This window comes from Filicampus tigris, chromosome 20 (assembly GCF_054856515.1).
Source record: "Filicampus tigris isolate MCC_2025a chromosome 20, RoL_Ftig_1.0, whole genome shotgun sequence".
NCBI classification, from domain to species: Eukaryota; Metazoa; Chordata; class Actinopteri; order Syngnathiformes; family Syngnathidae; genus Filicampus; species Filicampus tigris.
The window spans coordinates 14,146,472-14,169,450 of record NC_141236.1 but is presented as its reverse complement, the minus strand read 5'-3'; the positions used below and the strand labels follow the sequence as shown (position 1 = coordinate 14,169,450).

Here is a 22,979-nt window from a genome sequence, read left to right as displayed (position 1 = left end):
GCACACAAAAGTACATTTTCATTGTTGTTAGTTGGTGTTTTATGGAAGAAAAAGACTATACGGATGTTTGAGGCATCACGAAAGCAAAAATTGTTAGCATCAACGTCACTGTTGTGCAGATGTGTTACAGGTCGGGTGGGGGAAAAAAAAAAAATCTTATTCTCAAATGACATTTTTCTGAGGTCCTGTGAGATAAAAGAGCTAAGCCGCTTAACCCGGTGGTAAGAATTGAATATGGCGGTTATTAAAAGAACAAAAAGTCAGATTCCGAGCGAGCGCTGGTCCGAGAATGACGTAGAGAAGGCAGCAAAGACGAAGGAATAAGTTGTGCTCATTAATAAATGTGAGAGTTGAGAAAAAGAGGGAAAGTTTTCAAGTGTTTCTCCTGTTCAAATCGTCCATAACGGCTATTATTCATCATCACGCTTTCAATTAGCCACTAAAAGGCTGTCGTCATTATCAGGCTCATTAAAAGCGGCGCTTTGTGCTGTGCTTTTTTTTTTTTTTTTAAATGCCTCTTATCTCTCGCCAACAGTTGGCTATTCACTGGCCATTTGGAAACCTCTTGACCGCTGCTTTCACGCCCAAACATCACGAAAAGTCATAATTACGTTCGTTGAAAGTTGCTCTGTGAGTGCGCCTTTGGAAAAGTTTGATAATTAGCCACTAGAATTCCTTGTAATCATGATGCCAGACTGATTAATTACAGCCATTTGCATTCTTAATAGATGGAAAAGTATCACACCAATACACACAGCACAACTAGAACCCTAAAACTGAATTCAGTAAAAGTATTTACATTTGATTATTTGTTTAGTGTGTAAAAAAAAAAACTAAAGTCACAATACTACAAACAATATTTGTAAAAATTTACACCAAGAGAAAGGAAATTCTAAATGAAACAACAATAAAATCACAATACGTATTACATTACATGGCGCACACTTCTGTAACATACAGGTACAATTGACTTGCTTTTCACGAAAATTGCGGTCAATTTCACATCTTTCGGGCCACTGGCGGCGTTCTCCTAAATTCCCATGAATAATGAATCGTGTGCAAAGTTGCCCTTCATTCAATGCAGGTCATCTACAGGTATTCCCCCCTCCGCTATTTTGATGCTCTCTAGCAGTCTACAGAAGGAAAATGTGGCCTTCAGCTGTGCTTATTGTGTTGTAGCAGGGATGCGATAGAAGTGGCCGTCAGCGTTTGGTGATAAGACTTTGCTGTGCACCTTTGGCCACACAAGCAAAAAGCAAACATCACCCAGCCTCAATCATTTAGTGGCCACAATGCACACCAAGGTCATCATCACTAAAAGTCTTGACTTTTTGTACTAAAAGCACACATGCTGAGTCCAATTGTGATAAGTGCTCAAAAGAAGAGCAGCCTTTTATTTTAAACGTAGCCAGCCGTGTCTTATCTGTTACTGGCCAGATGGGATTTGTCAGCCAAATGGAAAGCGCGTTGGCTTCGAATGTAGTTGATGTATTTTTTTTTAACATTAGTGAAATTTAAATTTGTCTTATTGAAAAGACTTCCAGAGAGACCACATACGCCTCCTCACTTTGTAAACACACTTACAATGTTTTTGAACGCGCACAAAAAATATATAGTTTAGTGAAATCTAGCTCTGTGAGGGTTAGAATAGTTTTTAGATCCTTCATTATAATTTGCTTTTGGACTTTTTTTTTTTTTTTTTATCCTTTTAGTTTTAATTGGCTTTTAGAGCAAGTTTGTTCGTTTTTCTGAGCTTGCATTTTTCAAAAATGAATTGGCCTAATTGAGTTTTTCTTAGTTTTAGTATTTTATTTATTTTTTTGGAATATGGAGTCTTTGTCGAGTGCGAGATCAGTGCAGCCAAGAGCATGGCTCCGAAATGAAGCGAACAGTCCAATGAATCTTTGAGTGAGCCATCCTTAACACCTTATCTCCCCCTCATTTCTTTTCCTATCCTCTCAAAAACCTCTTTGGCCTCTTCACGCTACTCCTGTCCGTCGAGGAAGTTGCCCTCTATTCATCTCTCTTGCTATCTGCCCACTACGCTTCCTGCACAGGAGCCAGAGGACCAGGGCGACGGAGCAAAAATCATTTCTTAGCAGTCCTGGCGGTTTCATTTGTTGGGCCTCGTTTCAGCGCAAGGCCTGCATTGGTTCACTTGTTGGCAGTCTCCGTGAACTTGGGTTGCCTTGTGTGAACACGTTGCGCAGGAAACGGGAACAAAAGACGACACGTTTCAACACCGGTGGAGGGGATTTAAATTCCCACACTCCTGCTGAGCTATTCTTTGCTTTTGTCTCCACATCTCATTTTGACAGATGAAGACATTTGTTGCATGAAGACGTATACACGGAAGAGTTGCAGTGATGTGTACCTTGTTTCACCTCAGAAATAATCCATTAGTTGTTTTATAAACAAATAGCAACAATGTTTACAACTTGGCAGATTTAAGAAATGAGCTTTTTTTCACTTTTTGTGTTTATTTTTTTATGTATAAAAAAATATTGCTTTGTCATCAGTTGCTTATTTGGAAAAAATGAGTCGCTCTGTTTGGTTTTTTTTCAGCTACGAAAGAAAAAAAGTTTAATTTTTCACTTTTTTGTGTTTTAATTTCTACCTGATATAGGTGACAGTGTTACAGTAAAAAAATATTAAACATTTTGGGGGGGCTCATGAGTGTTGGATGTTTCGTGCATTTTAATCTTGAACTTGAATTTTACAGTTAAAAAGAACCCACCTCATTTTTTTGGAGTGTCGATTTTTTAAAACTCTGAAAGTGGCGTTAGCAAGTAAACTCATCTACCAAATTTAATCAAACTGCCTGGCAGCGTCTCACACTTACACAACCCCCTCGTAAAGCAATCACACACTCCGATAGGCAATGAAGTTCCCCTGGGTGGTGCGTGTATTAAAACGAGCATAATTATACTGTTATATGGCCCCCCCCCTCCTTTTTTCCCTCCGCTTCTCTGTGGCTGTGAGAATCACAAGTCAGCAAAGGTTAAGCGAGTGTCCCTCATTGGGTCCAATCATTGTTATCGTGAAGGCCATATGCTAGTGTGCTCAAAGCCCGGGTGGCCAAACGTTTGTGATTAATGTTGGGCTGGGTGATCAAATAAATGTTGTCGCTGTCAGGCGGAAATCTGTCCAAATATGGTCAGTTTCCTATTTTTATTCATCGGTTTTATTGGGCTGTCCCATGTCATCGGCTAATCACTGGTCGTGAACCAAGTTAAAGGTTGGAAATTAGTCTCCGAAAAAGGTTGGGTTGGCTACATTTGACTAAGCCCATTTTTGTTTGTTGTTGTTTATGTTAAAAATGGATCGCTGTCTTGCTTCAGTGCTGAAGGAACTAGTCAGCCATAAAGGTATGTTTGCGTACATATTTATTTCCGCCTATTAAACTGCTTAGGCAGCTCAATGTTTTATTTTGCACAGCAGTCATGGCTCTAAGACCTTAGAAAAAGTTTTTGGATAGATGCTATAGCTAAACTCATTTGCTCTTGTAAAGTTATTCGAGGCTTATTTCACTGGTTGATTGCAGACTCATGGAGGTGGAAGATGTTGTGCAAACCGTATAGTAACTTGCACGTTTTTTTTCTCAGTTTTTGTTGCATTGTCACATTTTTATTGTTTATTAAAATCGGCAAATAATTGCTCCTCAGTATTCGGAAGTTGCTCCTCAAATAAGTCATTCATTAGCAAAACGGCTCCCCAAAGAAAGCAAATTATTTTGAACGTTTGTACTGTACTGTGTATGATTTAAAAATATATATTTTACTTTACTTACCGTAATATTTTGTGAAAAAAACCCTATAAATACATATTAATTCACCAATTTAAAGGAAAAAAAAAAGGCTGATTGAATGGAACAAAAATGACAGCACTCTTGATAATATAAATTCTTGGTCGGCTAAATTAAAGAACAGAGCAGGCTGCGGTCTCGGGGATGAGTTTGATACGTGGTCTGTTGGCCCAATTTCTAATGATCTCTCCGTCAGGGCTTCTACTGCCCGGCCAGCCAGCGATTCACTTTCTTCTCCAGATCATTTGGCTAATTTAACACCACCACCCCCTGTGGAAATATCCGCTTGGACCGCCGTACCTTTTAACAAGCAAAGGCTAGGCAGAGGGAATGCGATTGCAGCGCGGCAGGAGCTTAATTAGCCGTCCAAAGCGCTTGTTGGTCATCACCATAAAGCGCAACAAAAAGTCAACATCTGCGAGCCGCCGTGAGTTCATTCCGAGCACCTCTTTCGTGATGGGATGAAATCTGGCCGCGGTTCACGCTGAGTTCATGTGCTGCGGCCAGATCGGCAGACAGGAGTCACATATGCAGCGGGAAGGCATTAAGCAGCTCATTAATCGGCCGTCCTGCTCACGAATGCAGCCTCTTCCTCGTTTCCACCGATAAGTTGGGAAGTTTCAACTGCCAAGTCTTGGCAAACTTTCTCCTCTGTATTCATCTTGTGCAGTTGTATTGTTTACGTCTTTCTTCTATGTTTGCAGACACTGCCAAATTAAAAATACAATATTTTTAAAAAGCCTCGATGGACAGCGCCACTTGTGGTCCAAACTTTTGCAACATTCTTATTCCCTGGATGAAGGGGGAAAGTGGGCGATTTGGGCTGATAACTATTGCAGGGATTAAAGATTTGCTAATATCTGCGGCCATCAAATATTTTTAGAATGGCTTATTCCAGTGATTATTGGAATAATTGTATAAACATCGCAGCTGTTGCTGTTCATTTCGTCCACTTGAGGTTGCTATCTTCTCCTTCTACACTGCAGTATCTGTGACTTTGCATGTGTGTGGCTTTAAAAGGCAGGTCCTAGCCTGGTGAGTGACGTGGGAGTCAGCCAACGAGAGTGTAGATTTGGCTGTTTACTGGCTAAGCCTTAGCCAGTCTGCATGTTGGGGACCTTTTGTTTGTTCTTGCTGCTAATGACACTTCTTTTTTTTCCCCCAGTAGACCTCTGTACTGCCCGGCATGTAGCGTCAGAACGTGGAACTACACTGAAGGCACTCTCAATTCGGACTTGCATGTATACTGCAAATCCCCATACAAAATGAGCGAATAAAATAGCTTGAAAGTGATATAGCAGCGGCGTGAACGATTAACCACGATATCGCGGGGGAACATTTCTCGCACCTCATTAAACCCCTCCACTCACCTCCTTTCATCAGACTCATCAAAACAAGGGTGATTAGTTGTTTTTGATCGAAATTCTGAAAACGTGTTCCTCTTTTTTTAGATGCTGCAGTCGGAACTGAAAGAACGCGAGCAGCTGGTGATCAGCACCTTGGAGCAAGCTCGCATGTTTCTGGCTGAGCAGCCCATTGAAGGTCCGGGAGAACCGCGCAAGAACCTGCAGCCCAAGACAGGTTGGTACGAGGGCAGGGGTGTAAAACCCGCTTTAGTTGCTGGCCATGTTGTAGTTCTTCTTCACTGTGCAAGCAACCAAGAAAATGTAGTCACCTTATCATATTATATGCATAATAAGTGCTGCCACACTTACCTTGAAAAGGTCATTTAGTTATTTGCCCGATCATTTGATCGTGTTACTTTAATAGTTAGATCCAGCAGTTAAGCACTTCAGTTCTTTTGAAAGACGATCCACTGATGGTAACGCGTCGGCATTACCGGCGATCCTGACCCCAACCGACAAATTGAAAATACATCAACTTGTTAATTATCCAGATTTTGTCAAGTCACCACATTTGCCTTCAAACGATCCCAATTTTTTGCGTTAATAATTCAAGTGAGCCAAGAGGGTGCCATGGGGGTGTGGCACGACTTCAGAGCGTCGGCAGACATCGCTGTGATCTCGGACGCGGCTATCAAAGGATCGCCTGCTTTTATAAATAGATAAAAAGATGAGCTCGGATCAGAACATAGGCATGGTGTTTAATCAAAGTAGTTGGGCTGTGGCAGAGTGACACATTCAACCGCTAATTGTGTACGTTCCCTTTACTCTTATTAGGCTTTGTCTGTGACATTGATTAACTTTTGATTGTTGCCTGCATGACTGAAGACGTTTGTACAAAAGATGCTAATTCAATCAGCCCCCCGCAGAGCAAATTCAGGCTCGGGAAAACGCTTGTAAACGACCACAATGTTCATCCACCGGGCATCCTTCCTCCGTTTGTTGGTGAAGCTGTATATGAAGAGAACAAAACAAAACAATCAAGCCTTTTGAATGACATTGAGTCGACGAGGAAATTAAATGGTAGAATTTTGTCCCAAGGGAAGACAGGCAAAGAAAAATTGGCCCCACGTTGACATCTCAAATACTGTTCTTTCAGATCACAAAAAAACCCAAACATCTGCACTACCCATTTTCTTAGTTGAACACAATGAGTTCATCGGGTCCTTAAAGAACGGCCCTGTCATCTATTTCATCCTTTTGCCATATCTAGCACTCACATATTCTCTCGCATTTCCTGCCCACAAAGATGACTTAACTGCAAAGGAGATGCCGACGTTTTTAAACCGCGTCGTATAAAGGAATTAGTATGCTCAGTTATCTAACTTTCCTGGAACAGATATCTATCTTTAATGCAAAGGAATTACAAGGAGGTTTGCCGCTCTGAAGATGGTGTGATGGTTTTCTGTTGTTGCTCTCCAGACAGAATTGTGAATTATTCTGTTCTGTATGTGGTTCAGTGGAGCGAGCATGAGTGCTTTATTTTTGGATGAATGGAGGGAAGGATGGATCGATGGATGGACGCATCAATCAGTGAGCGGCTGCGCAGTTTGGTTTTGTAGTTTTGCGGACGGACGGAAGGCCAGATCGGTGGATCACGAGTAGGTTGGCCATCATTGGATTCTTAGACAGATGGATGGATCACGGTTAGTATCGAAAATGAAAACTAACAAAATAACTCGAATGGAAGTTGAGCTTTTTACTTTTATTTCGCTACTGAAAATGTTTTTTCAACTTTAGTTTTAGGACGTTGTCATGAACCTTGATCTTGGCGGTTGTGTTGTGTCTTTTTGATGCACAAATGGATGCGTGAAAGATGGATGGATGAGTTACTGAATGGCAATTTGCCAATTGCATTTTTTTAAATGGCTCTGCAGACAGATTGATGCCATCTTTTGGGGGGGTTGGACGGATGAATGGATCCTTGGATGGATAGATGAATGCATAGATGGACAGATGGATGGAGGATTGGAAGGAAAGATGGATCGATGGACAAACAGATCAATGGTTGGGTTGGCGATTGTGTTGTGTGGTTTTTGGATTGATGAATGGCGTTGTGATGATTTATTTGTGGAGCTGTCAGATGTTCTGTCAACACTCTTGTGATGGAAATTGAAGAAAATACAAAAATCCACGCTAGCCAAAGCCCATATTTACCAGAACTACTTCATGTAGTTCCAGGGGTACAGGAGCTTAAAGTTGCACAAACTCACTCTGTCTTGCCTTACTTTTCCCTGATTTCTTCCAGACCTCAGCCCCGAGCAGAAGGCCCGCGGGCTGGCTCGGGCCATCCGCAAGCAGACGGGCGAGGTGAGGGAGCGCTGGGAACGTCTAAGGGGCCACGCGGGAGGCTGGCAGAATCAGGTGGAGCAAGCCCTTGAGCGATTGCAGGAGCTGCAGAGCTCCATGGACCAGCTGGATCTGCGGCTGACTCGGGCCGAGGACGCCAAGTCGGGCTGGCAGCCCGTGGGCGACCTGCTGATCGACTCTCTGCAGGACCACATCGACAAGACCGTGGTAAGCAGGACCTCGGAATTTGATGACTCGAGCGTTCTTGAGCACGTGGGCTAAGTGTCGCAGCAAGCTACATAAGGTTTGAAAAGAAGAAGAAAAAAAAAAAAAACGCATTTAATTGTACCGGTCCGCGGTTACAGCGTTTCCAACCTTGTTTTTTAGGCGTTCCGAGAGGAGATCAGCCCGCTGCGTCAAGATGTCCAGATAGTGAATGAGCTTTCTGCAGAGCTAACTCCACTGGACATCCAGCTGTCCTCCACTGCCTCCAGGCAGCTGGACCAACTCAACATGAGGTGGAAGCTACTACAGGTACAGCGCAGCCTCAATTGATGCAGCCATATTCTGTTACGCTTTGTTCCTTTTTACACTATTTCCTCCTGACTTGTCTGGTCTTTTTTTTTTTTTTTCTCAATTCCTTGCCCCTGTTTCACCTTTGTTCCAAGCACACGCTCCCGCCTGTGTATAATCGCAAGGCTATTTTCACATCATACCAGTCACGTGCATTGACAAAAAAAAAATATGCTGAAAACTGAATCATACAATAAATAGTGCATACAAAAACCCGAGGTTCCACTGTAGTATAAAATCAGTTGAGCACGTACATATTTGAAGCTAAATGCATCAGGGTGATTGCAAATAGTGTTGTGGTTTATTTTTCAGTATTTTAACCTATTTTAAAAATCTGTTTAGACTTCTTTGTTTTGTTTTTTCCGACATTTTTTTCTTCCGTGTCGTTCATTAGGTACGATGAATGTTTATCAGCATTTTTTAGTATATTTTTGCTCGTTTCAGGTGGCAGTGGAGGACAGACTGAAGCTCCTCCAGGAAGCCCACCGAGACTTTGGCCCCTCCTCTCAACATTTCTTGTCCAGTAAGTAGCAAGCGTTCGCTTTGTGTTTAAGTCAAAGCAAGATTACAAGCTTTCCAAATTCACCTGTCATGCATCCTGTCACCTGCTCCTGTTTGCGTCTTTATATTTCCTGTAAGTTTCCTCTTAGGCCTTTTGGGAGCATATCCAATCCACGATACAAAAAAAAAATCATTGTTCTTGTGTTTTGGGGTAAAATGAATTTTGATTTTTACAATATCAGTTGTTATTATTTTATGACCCAAATAGAGAAAAATCCTCTCTTCTGTTTCAGAAAAAAAACAAAATTAAGTAGTCAAGGCAAATGTTTTTTTTTCCAGAATATGTTCGCCCACCCTGTTTCAACTAGTGGGCTTGCATAGAACATATTCTGAAAAAAAATGTTTGCGTTGACTTCCACTTTAAGTATCTGTCATTAGACAAAATGACAAAATGATCGCATACAAATTTCTTTTCTGTTTTAAATGTGGTATTGGCCGACAGTTGTTTCATTATTTCAAGGACGTTCCAAAATGAGAACTAGAAGAATAAATACAGCAAATAAATTCCATTTTCTAATGCAGATTTTTATTTCCTTGAGTTTTTGTCCTGCATCTCCTTGGCGCGGCGACACTATCGCGTCTGTCATCTCACATTGGCACTCATTACACTGGTAGCAAAATTTCCCCTCAGGGATCAATAAAGCCCTGCTCTTATCTCCCAATCTCTTTTTTATGTCTTTTCATCCTTCCGTGCACTCGTCGACGCCTTTGACAGAGGAGCGTTGGTGGGAATCAACCAAGCGCACGTTTCACCGCTAATAGTCTTAATGCAGCTTCGGATATTTCCGACGTTTCCGGGTGCATTAGTCGCCTCGGTCATACTGATCAGCTACCCATATTTCATCCACTCCTTTATTTTCCCATTTCCTCCGTCTGCCTGGAAGACGTCCTCCCCGCTTCCTCTCTATTTCATGCATGGCAGCGTTGTTCCTTGCACAAGTTATTTCAGGTCAAACTTACACTTTTTATCCTGCTGCGTAATGGTGCCTGTTAAGACAGCGTTTGTATTTTTTGACTAGAGTCTCTCAGTGTGATCTTTCTTTCTCTTCGTAGCTTCTGTGCAGCTCCCCTGGCAGCGGGCGGTTTCGCAAAATAAAGTTCCATATTACATCAAGTAAGTGTCCAGAAAAATGTGTGACGCCGTTGCTAAAATATTTGCTCTCCCCCAATGGTTGGCGGTCACATCCAGCATAGGCCCATCAGAAGAACTGACCTACATTTACAACCTACATTCACATATTTGTGTCTGGAAATTGTACTCATGTACAGTTAGGGGGGCAAGATGAGCCACCCCTAGTTCCTTAGAAACCATTAAAAACAATGCTATATATTATTTTTTATATATATAATATATTTCTACCAAATATATCTTTTGGAATTATGACCAAAACGTTCAAGCTTGCTTTCAGCAGACCAAACCAAAGGGTCCTAAATACATGTGGGAAAATGTGTTGCGCTCAACCACTTCTTGACCAATAGACAGTTGCGATAGGCTCAGCTTTTTCTTTTCAGATTTTATTTTCGTTTCGTTCATGCTCATATTGTCGTAGATGGCAATATCTATTATACTGCGTGTGTCAAGTGGTATACAATGTTTGTTTTTTTTTTCCTACATCTTCATTTAATTCCCTTTAAATTCCCAAATGAACATGCTTATTTGAACGTGCTATTTTCAAGCCGCAGATTATTCTTGAGTGTACATCATTTGCATTGCAAAAGGGCAGCAAAAAAGTGACTTCGAAAATAGCTCATTATCATTGAAATGTTTCTTGGGCGCAGTCATTATAACAGAGACCTCCAGCGACCTGTCGTATTCAGCTCCCGTCGTCAGTTCGGTTCAGTTCCCCAAAACAATTGCCTTTCTGCTGATTTGACGCCACGCGCGCATTCAAATGCCGACGTGTGTACCTGGCGAATTGCGTAACACCTGGTTTACAGGGACAAGCGCATCTCTTGCCGCTCTAATAGCCGCAATTTGAGCTTGCCGTTTTGCTTCACATTCCCTTTGTTTTTTGTCGAATCAGGTGAAACGGGAGCAGCTACTTTTTTAGGTCCCTTCGTTGAGGAAGGGCCTCGTTAGCCACAAATCGTCCAACCACGCAAACTGCTGACTACTAAGTCAGACTGATTTATTGGTTTCCCTCGAGAGTTGGCTCACATTCCAAATGTCACACTCCTGATAAAATTGTCTATTGCTGGATGGAATGATTATCACACAAGTGTACCTGGAGAAAATAGTGATCTGCAAAGACCATCAAGTCTTTTAATTGAATTGAATTGAATTTAAAGACCACGACCACCTGGCAATTATTGTTTTCAAGGTTCCACTGTGCCATTGACAGTTTGGTGTCATTTCTTTGTTTTGTCGCCTGTAGTGTTACAAAAGGTTAATTCTTATTCTATACATCACTGACTTTTATAGCTTGAATTTTATGAGGTTCAAAATGGAAAGATCAATAAACGTTTCAACCGGAGTCACCTGCACTGTGTTTGGACCCACAGGGGTGGACGGGGTGGTGGGTTTGTTATTATTGGAATGTGGTTTGCTGTTGGGAGATGAAAGCCAACAGCATTTGATCACAGATGTGTCCGACCGCTGAACCGGCAGCCGCCCGCTCTCATAAACAAATCAATGGAACACGGGTACAAAGCGCACATACACGTCACACGTGAACTCAACTGGAATGTAAATTCTACTTAAGCGGGGTGCGCTCATGGCTACTGTTAACATATTCAAGGTTTTCTAATGCGAGGGATACCCCGCGCATCCGTCCGTTTGTTTGAGCGAATTCATCCCGAGTGTGTGACAATTGGACGTACGTTACGCACTGCGTGTTAAAGTTCGGACAGTGTGCTGCAAAGCTGTCAAAAATTGTCCCGGTGCTGAAATGACCCAGTGGCAAGGAATTGCAGAATTGAACCTTTTGTCATAGGTGATATAACATGACTTGTTGTTGTGACTGGATCCGAATCATTCTCTCAATATCAGGATGCCCCGGTCCCGTGCGTTGTTGTTTTTTTGCATCCCAGTCACAAAAAAGTCCGATTGATAAATCTCCTCGCACAGGTTCCTTTTGAATTGCGGTGATATCTTGCGTCCCCTTTCCCTCGTCTGCTTTCCTATTTTGCCGCTTTTTTCTGAGCGCTGCCGAAAGGGCGGCTGATTCAAGAAAGGCCTCTTGTCTACCTCCTGCCGCAAGGCCGATCCAAGCACCGTAATGGACATGGGCAGGGGGTGTTGAAAGTCATCCGTCCAAATTTTGGTGCCTCCTGTTGAGGGCTGGCAGCCTCGCGCCGTGTCACATTTAAAGCAGTTTGGTCACCAAGGTGTCACGTCAGTGGGCGTGCGTCCTGTCTTAGGAAGGATGCGAGGGCGAAGCAACTTTATTTATAGAGCGCATTTCATACACTCAATGTGCTTCACACACCGATAGTCTAAAAGCGTAAACAAACATATCAACTGAAGACATTCACAAAGCTATTTCATTTGACTGCAGCATAACAGCTAAATGCCGCTTCACCGTGTTTGCTTTGAAAACTAGGCTCCACTCATTGACCCGAGTCTGCAGACCTCACAGCCTTGTTGAGTTTATATTCAATGATCATTTCCTTAATGTGTTCAGGACCCAAACCAGTCAGTGATTTATAGACCAGTTGCAGAATTTTTTACAATCAATTCTAGTCAATCAAAACTAGTTGACTAGTGGAGCTCTCAACTATTCGCGGTTTGCTCTTCACAAATTCTAACAACTTCTGTCATTGCAATCAGCAAATCGGCATACCAAGTAATTAAAGTGTAAAGTTGACCCTTTATCTGCAAATGGATGTGCGTTTCACAAAATGTCAACTTTTATCATATTCCCGGTGCTTAAAATGTTTTTTTTTTTAAATCCCATGACACGTGCATTTTTATCTACCTGCTGCAGTCTGCGCTTTCCCCTCCAGTGACCTCATTTGATTTGTTGATGCTTACTGCGAGATGGCATTTAATAACGGCTCCGGAGACAAAATGTCAGCATCCCGAGTGGCTCCCTCTGTCTCCTCACGTGGCCTCGCTGATCCTGATGCAGCCACAAAGGCCTTTTAGGGACCACTTGCCGGCAGTACTTTTTCATATCAACTTGGTGGAGATATAAGGAAACAACACTCAACATCTTATTGTGTTCATTTTGCTGGTTTGGGGACTTGTTAAGATTATAGACTGGATTCATTTTTGATGTGATAGATGCAATAGGTGAGTTCCACACTTAAAATTCAAAATAGTCGCTTCATTTAGGATGTCCTGGGAACTATTTTCCCCCAAATTCCCAGACAAAATAAAATCCCATTAAAAAGAATGCAGGCATGTATTTTAACGTGTATGTTTCACAACCAATTCAACATGTTTCAAATTCAAACAGACCCCCTTGTGAGTTATATTTCACGTCGCCAAAATATCACATTTTAATTTAAAGTAATGACATCATTAAATAGATTTAAAAAGAATTTAAAAAATGGTGTACTTTGCATCAATTCAGTGGGCATTGTGCTGCTCTTTCTGCCGTGCCTGCCTTGACCACCTGGGGGCGGTATAAGACAAGATATCCTCAATGAGGATAAAGAATTAAGACTGTTCGAATTGAAGCATTTCAGTTCAGTAGTAGTCAACTCTTCATCATTCATACACAGTTTCTACGGAAATTGCATTCTCCAGTTCCTCATGTTATGTCGCGTTAAAAAAAAAAAAAAGAGTTTCATTTAAAAATACAACCTCGTTTGACTCCAACTTTTTCTACAGCTCTCCCAACTGAACTGCTCACCTTCGAAGCAATCGGTACCCCTCCCGCCCACCGCCACTTCCTGCCGTTTTATCCAAACTCCACCATCTTAGTAGCATGTGGCAAAGTTTGTGAGCGCACGCTGACAGCGCCGCTGTTCTCATTACGGCATTCATGAGCTGCTGATTTACACACAAGCGCTGCAACCTCAGCGCTGATAGAAATCCCGGCCTGCTCTGTTGTGTAGCGGGGCGACCGCGCGCCTCCGTCATTATGAGCGGCAATAGAAGCGGCTTGCGCGCCGCAGTCTCCTTATTTATTAGGCTCTATTTTATTCGTAATGGGGTAATAAACAAGCATGAAATGGAGCAGTGCGGTGGGTTTCTGTTGGTGTTAACTTATTTCCACAACGCCACCTTTTCTTGCTTACTTGGGATATGCATTTGGTTTGCATTTGTTTGCTTTTTGCCGCGTCAGCTGTGACTTTGCTTCGCAGGACGTTAAAGACCTCGTGAAGTGAATTCAGCAATTGCGACGGGCAGTGAGCTGGCTAACACCTTCCCGTCAGATAGTGCCGCGCCTCATTGTTGGCAGTGGGTGTGCGCGCATGCCATGCAGAGGCAGACGGAAGTGCAAGGAGGATGCAATTTCTTTTTTGGAAATCTGGCATAACGGCCAACGTGGGGCTTTGGGCTGGCATGGCCCTTTTAGAGCGCCTCGTTGTCACAGCACGGGATGCATTTTAGCGGATATTTTATCGCTTCTCATGTCAGCAAGAGAAAGATGCTGCTGCAGAAGGTTGTAGAAGTGATATTTGATTGACAGTTGACATTTTAGCAAGACGTGTTTTAGCACTTTTAGTGGACACACCCGCAGCATTTGAGAACTGAAACGATGGCTGCATTTTTGGCAGTGTTGAAACCTCATTTTATACACTTGCTGGTATTTTTAAGTATTCAAATTGGGAAGAATTGTTAACAATGCTCTTTGCTGCGGTGCGTCTTTCTTCTTGTGTTGTTTTCAGCCACCAGACACAAACGACCTGCTGGGACCATCCCAAGATGACGGAGCTCTACCAGTCGCTAGGTAGGGAACACAAATGCTTATTTGATTCTTTTTTTGAATTCGGATTGGTAGCAAGTTTGACCGTGGCTCTCCTTGCCCACACGCAAGGCCATTATAATGTTTCATGCTAACATCCATACACATCCCCATGCTACTAACCAGCGGTACTGTTAATTTGCAACCACTTTTAACCCAAAAAAACACAATGATGTACACAGTGAAATTCCACTTTTGCCAGACAACGCTACTTGAATTGATTTTTGTTTGGCAATTTTTCCGTAGCGGACTTGAACAACGTTAGATTCTCTGCGTACCGCACCGCCATGAAGATCCGCCGGCTGCAGAAAGCTCTGTGCTGTAAGTCACGCACACACACGCCATTTTTTTTTCTCAGCTAAATTCTTACAAGCTACAGCCAAAGTATAATGCATGTCTGTTAAATAGAGCCTCTTTCCAGAAATATTGATCTCAGAAAGACCAAGACCTTCAAAATGAAAGACCGGTCTCAAGTGTAAGAACACTAGGAAGGCAACTAGGTTGGTCGGTAGGTCGGTGCGTTAGGTAAGGTGGGAGGGAAGAAAGGAAGGGTTGGAAGATAAGGTACAAGAAGTAAGTTAGCTCGCCTCCCAAATAGTCAATTTGTGAGTCCATTTTGCTGTGTAATTGTCTCGAGCTGTCATGATTTTCAATTTGTTGTTACAGCCCTAGCATATATCGATAACAATGTAGCAAAGTAAGGAAGCACAGTACGGTCTCACAGTGGGCAAAACAATCAGTCACCCGAGAGACGACGCCGTAATAGCCGCCCACCCTTTGAGCCAATCCAGCTGTCTCCCTGCAAAAAGATAAAACAACTCCTCAGTGCAGGTGCGCTTTCAAGCTTGCCCGCCTGAGTATTTGTGCTCGACCGCTAATGAGCCGCAATAATTCAAACCCATCATTTTTTCACTGTTGTTTTTTCAATGCGCGGAGCTATTTGTTGCCGGGGTGCATTAGCCTGATTGTTTCCTAACGCAGGCAATCCAATTCCAACAGTGATGTTATACTCGCATCCACAGGTCTCGATTGTGTTTCATCTTTTTTTTTTTTTTTTTTTCTGGGAACGTCTGCTCATGTAATGTGTGTGTGTGTGTGTGAATGACACATTTTACACATACACGCGTATGACAGGCATACTATAAAATGTCTAATTGGGTTAAGTCTGTGCCGGGGGGCCTCGGGTGGCACAAACGAGCTTGCGTGGCAGCCGGCTAACGTGTGCGTGTGTGTGGCCTGGAACTACCAGACAGCAATGTGAAGTGTGTCCCGTAATTAGTACGGCCTGGTGAACGGGAGGTAACATAAGGCACGGAACTTGATGTAGATGGCAGTGGTAAACAAATGTTGACTGACAGCTTAATATAATTCCGTTTTTTTTTTGTTTTTTTTTCCTCACTGCTAATGCTCTCGACCGAAGCGTATTCATTAAGCACCTGTTGCAGACAACTCAGGCAGGCATTTGTTTTAGTCCCAGCTGCTTTTCTCTGCGAAATTTAGCAGGCTTTGTGCAAAATGCAATGCAGTGAAATTAGAAGACAACAGATGTGTGACTTTTTCACAAATACTACCTCCCAAAATACTTGTCCATCCAAATGCAACCACAATAACCAGCATTCAAATGCAGTCGCATAAATACAAGTGACCTGTACAACTGCACGCACTCATGGCTGGCAACGAGGCACTCTAAACCGGCCATGCCAGTGGACTGTCCAAAGGGAAGATGCATTTCAAGGCATAGCTTGCAAGCTAACTGCTAGCCGGATAATTGTTGACGCGGGTTCGACATAGTTTTTAGTCCGTGCACATTTTCAACAATGTCCTTCAAACATGTATCATAAGCAAATCTTCCAATTCACTTTCCAGGGCCTCGTGTTCTTTATAACCACGGTACAACGTCCATGTTGAAAAGAGCCGTGCATGACCACCATCCAAAATATTGTGGAAGGCTTTTCATTTTCTTCTCTTTCTAACTCACTTATATTTGATTGATTCCCGTATTAGCGCATTGCATTCGGAAGCCAAGCACGGCTGGCTAAAACGGGAAGCTCGACCTTATCGCAGTTGATGAGCAGAGGTGAAATCGTAAAGCCTAAAAGTGAGCGTGTAAACTTTTATGAGAAGTCCCAAAAAATTCTTCCCAACTGTGCCTTTTCATCAACTTTTTTTTTTCCCAGTGCTTAATAAAAATGTGCATAAAAGATGAAGATGTCACCAGCACATTAGATTTGTGGAAACCGACTGTCTTATTTCCATCATATCAATAATTAATCACAATGATCCATCTCTTCTCTCGCTATTCACTCTCGGATACGCTTCTGTGAACACGGCGTGCCAGTTTTTAGCCGCTTGTCCTGTTTCTCAAACGTCATTCAGCACCACGGCTGGAAAGTTCATCATGGATTTATCCGATTGTCATTTCATGTCCTCCTTCTGTAGTGGACCTTCTGGACCTGAGCGTGGCCCAGAACACTTTTGCGCAGCACAAGCTGACCAACAACAACCAGCTGATGTCCGTCCCGGACGTCATCAACTGCCTGACGACCATCTACGATGGCCTGGAGCAGGAGCACAAAGACCTGGTCAACGTGCCGCTCTGCGTCGACATGTGTCTCAACTGGCTGCTCAATGTCTACGACACGTATGTTAGCATGCGAAAGACACAAATCAACCCGAGGAACTCTTAGAAAAACCTTAATCGGCAGGCTAGGAAAATGTGAGATGTAGAAGGAAGATCAGTCTTCGCCAAGCCGTTTTGCAAGAACAGATGAAGCCTTCTTAGGTGAGAGGTGCAACGACTTCCTCCACAAACGGAGCAATCCAGTTGTGAGATTGATTCAGTGCCCTAAGAAAGCCACGTGAGAGAGTAGGTAGAGTCGAAAGGGAGGATAGGAAGGATGGTAGGTCCGTAGGGTAGAAAGTAGCTTAGGTTGGTAGCTACAGTAGGAAAGGAAATGAAATAGGTAGGCGCCGTGGGGAATTTAATTTGGCAGCTAGGCTAGGGAAGTCATACCAACCAATCCTTGAACCCAAGCTACCGACCTTTTCAATTGTTGGTGGGTCTAGTTGGTAGGTAAGAAAGCAGGTTGGGACGATTGATTGGTTGGAAGTAATTAAGTAAGGTAGGGTAGAGCGTAGACCTCCAAGACTACACTGTCCTCATTTGGATCAGCATTTGTCTGCCAGCTGCATAATGAATAAATCATATTTCTCTATGAACATGTATTATTGATAGGATTTTCAACGTATCATTGATTGTTGTGTTCTTTATGAAAGCGGCCGCAGCGGCAAGATCCGCGTCATGTCAATGAAGATCGGCTTGCTGTCTCTCTGCAAGGGCCACCTAGAGGAGAAATACAAATGTAAGTTATGTTGTAAGACGCGCACGCATACACGCAAACACACGGACAGAGAAAGTCAGTACACTAGTGAGGACAAAGAGCGTACTAGCACAGTCTATTCAATAAATGCTGTTGTAATTGGATGAGCGACCTCTTACGCTTCCATAATTGCCCATGCGTCTTTTTGGGAGGATTAGTCCGCGTGAATGTTATTTCTCTCTCTCCTTGTCCCAGTTGTCCACCAGTGTCACTCTGTCATTGCTTACTTATTGTCCCTTGCCTCCTTCCCTCCCCCTTTCTCGTGCCTTTGCCTCCCTGAGCTTGGCCATTCCCTCGGCACATTCTATTCGACTGCGAAGATCCACGCCTGATCGCGCCCTTCCTCCTTTGCTCCCGCACGCCCACACACAGGCCGCCGTGTCAAACGATATCTGCGAGCAGTGTGTATTGATAGGTTGGATGTCATAAAGAGGTGTGTGGAGAAAGGAGGTCACGCACACATGCCTGACAGGACTGAGGAAATCAAGTCCGCTTTAATCAGAGCACAAAGAGCCGTCATGCCTTTTGTTTCGGCTCTTTATGGGTGTTTGAGAGATGGTGAAATGTTCCGCTAAAATGCATCTCCTCGAGAGAAAAGGCTGTTGTGACAAGTAGAATTCAGTACTGTTCTGTAATTTGTAGCGTAAGAAATGTTAGGAAACCAAAATGGCCGTTTATTGTTACAAACATCCTGCTATGTTGTCAATTTATGTTAATATGGAGCAGAGGGGTTTCTGTTCAAATCAAGCTCTATGAACTCAGCCTAGCCACACGTGGGCCAGGGTGGCATCAGGCTTTTTTTTTTTTTATTGGCTTGTTGTTCACTCATCCTTGCGCCACATGAAATCTGCCTGGCAACAAGTCACCATGGCTGCTCAGAACCATTCCCTCCCATTTGTCTTTGGGGCAGGTAGAATTCGTTGTTCGAAAGTTGAGCATTGCGGATAAATTCCATTTTTCCATTGACCTGCGAATTCTGCCTAGCAACAATTGCCCACGGATGCTAATGACAGTTTTTTTCCTTGGCCTTGGTGGCAGTAAGAATACAAAAAAATGGGCATGCCAACTATTATTTCTATTGGGCTTTGGGACATTTATGCTTGACCCCTGTGAGTCCTGTCCAATAACATCCATATGTTGTCTAATGACTTCCCGCGTGCATGTCTGGGCAGATCTCTTCAGTCAGGCGGCGTCAGCGGGAGACACATGTGACCAGCGGCAGCTCGGCCTCCTGCTTCACGAGGCCATCCAGATCCCCAAGCAGCTCGGAGAGGTGGCCGCCTTCGGAGGCTCCAACATTGAGCCCAGCGTGCGGAGCTGCTTCCAGCATGTAAGCACTTTTTTTTTTTTTTTTTTTAATAGACCTACTGGCGTCACTGGCAGGCCACGCATTGTTTTTACTAGACTTATTTAATGAAGGCCTTTAGATTCTTATATCGAGCAACACCGATGCTGCGTATACAGTTTCGCAGACGACTGGAGGATGCCGAGTGGCATGCAAAGCTGGGACTCATTTGACTTCACCCAAAGTCAAGTGGAAGTGGCAGACAGTAGTATAACATCTTCATCACAGCTCCTTTCTATTCCGCCACGTATACCTCGAAGCCAAAGGCGGACTCGAATATTTAAGCTGCGCTGACCGACCGCAACGCCTCCCGTGGCCTGCGGTCAGCTTCCGTCTGTCCTCCCCGCTGCTTTACGGCGGCCAGCGAATCAATTTTGCAGCTTTATCACTGGATGTTCCTGGCATTTAACGATGTCTTTATCCCCTCGGGGATCACCCGTTCATTCCTCACGCTCGCTCTCTTTCTTCCGCCACCGCTTCGTTTCCGGGAAGTGAGCATTTAGATTGGGGTGAGGCTATAAATTTCATCTTTTTTCCTGTGGATTCACACGCACAAATCGCACGCTGGCTCCATCCCGAATTTGGCAGATGACTATGCCAGATGTGCTGCCGTTGTGCATAAGTCATTCAATCATCAAACTAAGTTGGTTCCTTGAAACTTCTTCCGCACGCACACAGGCAGTCCTATGTGACACCTGTGTCCGTCCTATCAATGACGTCCGGCCCATTTGCTTTAACGAGCTCATGATGAATGAATGGCATAGCTATAAATTTGGCCTCCTTGACTGTACTTTTGTCACTGGCTTCCATTTAAGCGTCCATCTGTCTTATCGGGGTCACCCCCTTCACGCTGCGGTAGCTCATCTGTAAACATCGTAATTCTACACTTATGACTTTAGCAAGCAAAGACGTTGAGGTAATTCAAAAGATATTGATTGTAGGATTTTTTTGTCCTTTCTCTTTTTTCCATTGGTCTGTGTGGAGGTTATCTGTGATTGAATGATGTGAACTCTGCTTAGCAACAAGTGGGAGTGGCTGGTGTATGCCGTTTTTCGTTGGCATTTGGGGCACTTATTGAGAGCCCAAAAAGACTGCTTCAAAGACTTCTCCATCTCTATACAGATAATGCAATGCAATTTTTCTTATAAATCATTCACTTAACAATGGTCAAATATATTCAGCAATGATGAAGACCACGCTGAAAGTTGAAAACGTTACTATTTTTCTTTGCCATGTTTACTGAGCAGTATTGCGAGTAATTAGAAGAGTCAAGTCAGTCAGTTCAAAAGTACTGCAACCTTTTGTTGCCCTTTTGATGTTTGTTGGTGTTGGAAAGGTTGCGTTTGATTTTTTTTTTTTTTTTGGGTCAGCAAAGCTTCCTGACATTGTTCTGACGGCCTTCTCAGATTGGCTCATTTTCATCTGCAATCGTTGGACAATCGCAATTCTTTACAACCCCATTTCGTGTTAGTATTAAGCTAGCTGCGCCAAAGGAAAAGATATTGGGCTGTTTAAAATACATAGGGTGTAATTCTCTTTGTTTTGAGTTTAGTTTGATAGTAAACTTCAATTGGCAGTGGCAATGAAAAGATTGAACTAATTGGACTACAAGTAGTGGTTAGAATTGTTAAAATAGCAATCGGAAGCCATTGCTTTGTCACTAGAATGTGGTCTTTAACATTATAGATAATTGAATGTTATGTTGAATAAATGCTATTTATTAAGTGTGTGGAATAGATTAATGGCATTTACTTTTATTTTAATGGGGGAACATTGATTTGATAAATAAGTTCTAACCATGGTCACGGAACTATTAAATCCCGCAAAGTACGCCTGCCAGTTTCACTCAGTTTTGAATGAAGCGCCCGTTTGAGTTGGCAAATATTGACTTTCCCCTCGTAGGCAACCGATAAAGTGGAGCTGGAGCCCAGGCAGTTTGTGGACTGGATGCGTCTGGAGCCTCAGTCCATGGTGTGGCTCCCCGTCCTGCACCGAGTGGCCGCCGCGGAGACGGCCAAGCATCAGGCCAAGTGCAACATCTGCAAAGAGTGTCCCATTGTGGGCTTCAGGTATGTGTCTCGCACTGACCCAGCACTTTTTGTTCAATGGAGCTTGTAACTAAGTGCGGGGGTGTGCGCGTGCGTGCGTGCGCGCGCGCGTGCGTGGGTGTGCATGTGCAGTTCAATGGCAGACATGCACACACGCTGGTGTTTGCTGTTAATCATAAAGGGCAGCTCTGCTCTGGTGGGCATTTATCTAAATGTCAGCCGAGGCCAGACCACTCACTAAATAGCATTTAAACCTCCACAGTTTTGAACCTTCACAAAGGATGTTGGCAAACAAATCAAAACACACGCGCACCTTTTGTTCGGATTCGATTTTGACATTTTTTTTAATTTTGTGGAAATGTAACGTCGCGCCAAGTGATGCCGTGTGGCGACACTGTCGTCCCTCAACCGAAAACAAGACAAAGCGTTTGATAAATCAAGTGTCTCCGAAGTCGTGTCACTGATCGATGACAGGAGGAAGGAGAAGAGTGCAGAGTCAGCGTTTTGTTGGGTCTTTCAATGTGAGCAAATCACAGTCTCAGTCTCGGAGCTTTCTCAACCTAGATTTTGTTGAAGATGTCTCATTCCGAAATCTTGCGCAATAATGACATGCGCTGTTGGTGGTTGTAAACGAACCAATTGAGTAGCCGAGGCCCGCGTAAGAAACCAAAAATACAGTAAACCTGCATTCTAGGCCTCCGGCTATCGATTATTTATAAGAATCGAGTGTTCACCGATAATCCCATCGTGAAGTTGGATACAAATTAATTTTGCATATTTAAATAACATGCAGGTATTCTTTCTGTCCACTTAGGGTCACCATTGTCACGTTCAGCCGTAGTATCTGTGACTTTGTTGGCACCTGTGTCGACTGCGCGGTCAGTCGGCTTTATAAAGTCGGCTCGCATAAGTAACCAGGCGTTTGCGACTGTCGACATGCGTTTGCCGGTGAGCTTGAGACCTGAGGTGGCGCGTGGGCCCGTCCCGCTCTGAAGGTGACTGAACGCCTCCCCCCTCATGACTATACGCAGCGCATAATGGCGTCTTTGACTCGCGCAAGCACTTGAGCTCCGTGATATACGACTTGTGAGGGCTCATCCGTCAGCCAAGCCCCCGCAGAGGATAGAGATAAAGGACTCCAGCTATTATGTCTGTCTTTTTCCTTCGTCTTTTTTCCAGCCGCTAAATGGCTCTCTGGCTGCGGCTGACCAGGATGGACTTGTTGTCCTATCGGGGAGTGTTTTGAGATGAACTGCAATTGTCTGTCACTCTGTCAGCACTTTGTAAGAGGCTGTTCTGCGGGGCGCGTGGATGCGCGTGGTACAACTTTATTGCCGTAAATTGCGACCTTTGTGTTGTAAATGACGTTTTTTCCCCGTCATTTTCCTTTGTCCAATAGATGCTCAAAGCGGGGGTTTTTCAAATTAATGTAGTCGCTCAAAGGTCATCTGAAAAAAGGTGCACGACGTCCATGTGACAAACTGAAAGTGTGTGCAATTTGTGTATCACTGACTTTTGTCCTGGCGCTCTCCTTTTTGTGTGCAGGTATCGCAGTCTGAAGCATTTCAACTACGACGTGTGTCAGAGCTGCTTCTTCTCCGGGCGCACTGCCAAGGGCCACAAACTCAACTATCCCATGGTGGAGTACTGCACGCCGGTGAGACGCATACACGCGCGCGTTTTTTGCAAGTGCACGTACTGCATTTGCACATTATCC

General features: G+C 43.6%; 1 protein-coding gene across 5 annotated transcripts in view; it reads left to right on the top strand.

Annotated features, from left to right (window-relative positions):
• The window catches only part of utrn (utrophin), a 114,822-nt gene that overhangs the window by 74,918 nt on the left and 16,925 nt on the right, over positions 1 to 22,979 (top strand). For all 5 annotated transcript variants that reach the window (XM_086019361.1, XM_086019365.1, XM_086019362.1 and 2 more), the window contains 12 exons: positions 5,257 to 5,386; positions 7,457 to 7,725; positions 7,885 to 8,031; positions 8,515 to 8,593; positions 9,685 to 9,745; positions 14,413 to 14,474; positions 14,736 to 14,810; positions 16,929 to 17,130; positions 17,766 to 17,851; positions 19,042 to 19,199; positions 21,117 to 21,283; positions 22,808 to 22,919. In XM_086019361.1, coding sequence (XP_085875487.1) covers positions 5,257 to 5,386; positions 7,457 to 7,725; positions 7,885 to 8,031; positions 8,515 to 8,593; positions 9,685 to 9,745; positions 14,413 to 14,474; positions 14,736 to 14,810; positions 16,929 to 17,130; positions 17,766 to 17,851; positions 19,042 to 19,199; positions 21,117 to 21,283; positions 22,808 to 22,919 — 1,548 coding nt within the window. The remainder of the gene's footprint in view (positions 1 to 5,256; positions 5,387 to 7,456; positions 7,726 to 7,884; positions 8,032 to 8,514; positions 8,594 to 9,684; positions 9,746 to 14,412; positions 14,475 to 14,735; positions 14,811 to 16,928; positions 17,131 to 17,765; positions 17,852 to 19,041; positions 19,200 to 21,116; positions 21,284 to 22,807; positions 22,920 to 22,979) is intronic.